Here is a 4,445-nt window from a genome sequence, read left to right on the forward strand (position 1 = left end):
CCGCCCTATGGGTTTGTTACCGGGACCTCATGAATGTGCCCCCCATTCACCCCCTCCATTTCTAACCCCTTTATCTCCACATAATCCACCCCCTTCCAACCCTTTACCCCCCCCCCATTCTTATCCCCCCCCATTCCCAACCCCTTTACCCCCCCCATTCTACCCCCCATTCTAACCCCATTTCTAAACCCCCCCATTCGCAAACCCCCCCATTGCCTAACCCCTTTATCCCCCCCCATTTACAAACCCCCCCCCAATTCCTAACGCGTTTTATCCCCACTCCACCGCACCCTATTCCAGTCCCCTGTTGCGTGCTGACTGTCGTTCCTGGACGCGCGCTGCTCGCTGAGCCAGTGACCGCGTGGCTCTGAGCAAACGACCAGCGCGGGGTCCGCAAGCGTCCCGGGTCGCCACGCTTGTTCGCGGTCGAGCGGTCTGCTGACGCGCGGCTGCCACGTGTGCCGTGGACGTGGTGCTGGCGACGTGCCGTGAGATCAGGCCCGCGCGTACTGGCCTGCATCGGGACCCCACTCGTACCGTAAGCGTGGGTAAGTGGGGCTTGTGAAGAGTAAGGACTGCACAGTGGTGCAGCGCGAAGACGTGGCAGCCCAGGTGAGGGGTATAGGGGGGGATATGGATATAGGGGGGTATAGGGCTACTGGTTATGGAATGGGTTTATGGTTATGGGTGTTGGGTTATGGGTTATGGGACATGGAAAGGAGTGGGGTGCAGGGCCGCACGACGTGTGCAGCCCCAGTGAGGGGTAATGTGTATGGGGTATAGGGGGTATGGGGATATAGGGGGATGGGGAAAATGGGGGTATAGGGTAGGGTATGGCTATGGGTTTAGGGGTTATGGGGTTATGGGTGTGGGTATGGGGTGATGGGGACATGAAAGGAATGGCGGGTGCAGCCGCCGCAGGACATGGGCGAGCCCAGTGAGGGCCTATAGGGGTAATGGGGTATATTGGGGGTGATATGGGGGTCATCGGTGGTTATGGGAGTTATGGGCTATGGGTCTATGGGGTTAGTGGGACATGGAAAGCAGTGGGTGCAGGGCGCCGGCCAGCGACGTGGGCAGCCCCAGGTGAGGGGATGGGGGGTATAGGGGGGGTTAAATAGGGTAATGCGGGTATGGGGGTATAGGGGTATAGGGGGTATAGGGGATGGGGATGAGAAAAATAGTGGGGTTAAGGAGATCAGGGCTTTGGGGACATGGCAAAGGAGTGGGTGCAGGCCGCCGCGACGACGTGGGCACCCAGGTAGGGATATAGGGGGGGTTATGGGGGGTATAGGGGGGTATAGGGTATTGGGTTTATGGGGCTTGGGTTATGGGTTATGGAAAGAATAGGTTTATGTTTATGGGTTATTGGAAATATAGGCTAGCGTGTTATGGGGTTATGGGATCATGGAAAGGAGTGGGTGCTAGGTGCCGCAGGACGTGGGCAGGCCCCAGGTGCAGGGTAGGGCTGTATGGGGGGTATGGGGTGAATATGGGGGCATAAGGGGGGTTATGGGGTGAATATGGGGGGTTATGGGTTATGGGTTGATGGAGATGTGGGGTAATGGGGTAGGGACATGGAAAGGAGTGGGTGCAGGCGCCACACAACATGGGCTAGCCCCAGGTGAGGGATGGGGGAGTATGGGGGGAGTATAGGTGGGTAGATAAGTGGGGATATATGGGGGGGTATAAGGGGGATATGGGGGGATATTAGGGGGGTTATGGGGTGATATGGGGGCGGGGTTAATGGGGTTTAGGGGATATGGGGAATGAAAAGGGAGTAGGTGCAGGGGCACGCATGACGTGGGCAGCCCGCAGTGAGGGGGACTATAGGGTGGGGGGTTGTGGGGTATCAGGGGTATGGGGTGATGGAAATATAGGGCTATGGGTTATGGAATGTGCGGGTATGGGTTATGGGACGTGAAAGGAGTGGGTGCAGCGCCCACGACATGGGGCGAGCCCCAGTCTGAAGGGGTATAGGGGTATGGGGGTTATGGGGGGATTATAGGGGGACTATGTGGGGTATATAGGGCAAAGTGGGGTCTGGGGGATGGGTATGGGTGGATATGGGGGGCATAGAATATATAGGGGGGTCCATAGGGCCCATGAAGAACCCAAATGGCCATAGTGGGGGTCCATAGGGCAAAGTGGGGTCTGGGGGATGGGTATGGGTGGATATGGGGGGGCATGGAGGATGTAATGGGGTCCATAGGGCAGAGTGGGGTCTGGGAGGTGGGTATGGGTGGATATGGGGGGCATAGAGGATGTAGGGGGGTCCAGAGGGCCCATGAAGACCCCAAATGGCCATAGTGGGGGTCCATAGGGCAAAGTGGGGTCTGGGGGATGGGTATGGTTGGATATGGGGGGCATAGAGGATATAGGGGGGTCCATAGGGCAAAGTGGGGTCCAGGTGATGGGTATGGGTGGATATGGGGGGCATAGAGGATATAAGGGGGTCCATAGGGCAAAGTGGGGTCTGGGGGATGGGTATAGGTGGATATGGGGGGCATGGAGGGGTCCATAGGGCAAAGTGGGGTGGATATGGGGGGCATGGAGGATGTAGGGGGGTCCATAGGGCAAAGGGGAGCCCAGGAGGTGGGTATGGGTGGATATGGGGGGCATGGGGGATATAGGGGGGGTCCAGAGGGCCCATGAAACCCCCAATGGCCACAGTGGGGCTGAAGGATATGGGGACCTTATTTGGGGGGTTCCTGAAGGGTTCTTGGGGCTCCTATGGGTCATTAACACCCCCAGTGGAGCTCCTATGGGTCATTAACGCCCCCCAATGGGGCTTCTATGGGTCATTAACACCCCCCAATGCCCCTTTATGGCCCCATAGGAGATGGGGATCTTATTGGGGGGCTCCTGAAGGGCTCTTTGGGCTCCTATGGGTCATTAACGCCCCCCAGTGCCCCTTTATGGCCCTATAGGAGATGGGGATCTTATCAGCGGGGCTCCTAAAGGGATCTGTGTGTCATTAACACCCCCAATGCCCCTTTATGGCCCTATAGGAGATGGGGATCTTATCAGTGGGTTCCTGAAGGGCTCTTGGGGCTCCTATGGGTTATTAACGCCCCCCAGTGCCCCTTTATGGCCCCATAGGAGATGGGGATCTTATTGGGGGGCTCCTGAAGGGCTCTTAGGGCTCCTATGGGTTATTAACGCCCCCCAATGCCCCTTTATGGCTGCATAGGAGATGGGGATCTTATCATGGGGCTCCTAAAGGGATCTATGGGTCATTAACACCCCCAATGCTTCTTTATGGCCCTATAGGAGACGGGGATCTTATTGGGGGGCTCCTGAAGGGATCTTGGGGCTCCTATGGGTTATTAACACCCCCCAGTGCCCCTTTATGGCCCTATAGGAGATGGGGATCTTATCAGTGGGTTCCTGAAGGGTTCTTGGGGCTCCTATGGGTCATTAACGCCCCCCAGTGCCCCTTTATGGCCCTATAGGAGATGGGGATCTTATTGGGGGGCTCCTGAAGGGGTCTATGGGTCATTAACGACCCCCCAATGCTCCTTTTTGCCCCATAGGAGATGAGGATCTTATTGGGGGGCTCCTGAAGGGCTCTTGGGGCTCCTATGGGTTATTAACACCCCCCAGTGCCCCTTTATGGCCCTATAGGAGATGGGGATCTTATCAGTGGGCTCCTGAAGGGCTCTTGGGGCTCCTATGGGTCATAACGCCCCCCAATGCCCCTTTATGGCCCTATAGGAGATGGGGATTTTATTGGGGGGCTCCTGAAGGGCTCTTGGGGCTCCTATGGGTTATTAACGCCCCCCAATGCCCCTTTATGGCCCTATAGGAGATGGGGATCTTATCAGTGGGTTCCTGAAGGGCTCTTGGGGCTCCTATTGGTCATTAACGACCCCCCAATGCTCCTTTTTGCCCTATAGGAGATGGGGATCTTATCAGTGGGTTCCTGAAGGGATCTATGGGCTCCTATGGGTCATTAACGCCCCATAATACCCCTTTATTGCCCCATAGGACGCGGTGAAGATCATGGCCAAGGACCTGGTGCGGACGCGGCGCTACGTGAAGAAGTTCATCACCATGAGGGCCAACGTTCAGGCCGTGTCCCTAAAGATCCAGACCCTAAAATCCAACAACTCCATGGCCCAGGCCATGAAGGGCGTCACCAAGGCCATGGCCACCATGAACAGACAGGTGGGGGATATAGGGACCGGCATATAGGGCTGGGAGCACCAGGTTGGGGTGGCTATAGGGCCTGTGATGTATGGGGGATGTTATATAGGCTTATATGCAACCCACCTGGTTGTCATTATTGAGCCCCTGTGGGATCCATAGGGGGTTATTGGGATCCATAGGGGATTATTGGGATCCATAGGGGGTTACTGAGCCACTGTGGGATCCATAGGGGGTTATTGGGATCCATAGGGGGTTATTGGGATCCATAGGGGGCTATTGGGATCCATAGGGGG

At 56.7% G+C, this 4,445-nt stretch overlaps 1 protein-coding gene across 1 annotated transcript in view; it reads left to right on the forward strand.

Annotated features, from left to right (window-relative positions):
* The window catches only part of CHMP2A (charged multivesicular body protein 2A), a gene marked incomplete at its 5' end in the record, with an annotated part of 17,982 nt that overhangs the window by 7,071 nt on the left and 6,466 nt on the right, over positions 1-4,445 (forward strand). Inside the window, one exon of the mRNA XM_032441111.1 lies at positions 3,991-4,194. Within this exon, the coding sequence (XP_032297002.1) occupies positions 3,991-4,194 (204 nt within the window). The remainder of the gene's footprint in view (positions 1-3,990; positions 4,195-4,445) is intronic.

Source organism: Coturnix japonica, linkage group LGE64, assembly GCF_001577835.2.
Source record: "Coturnix japonica isolate 7356 linkage group LGE64, Coturnix japonica 2.1, whole genome shotgun sequence".
Taxonomy (NCBI): Eukaryota; Metazoa; Chordata; class Aves; order Galliformes; family Phasianidae; genus Coturnix; species Coturnix japonica.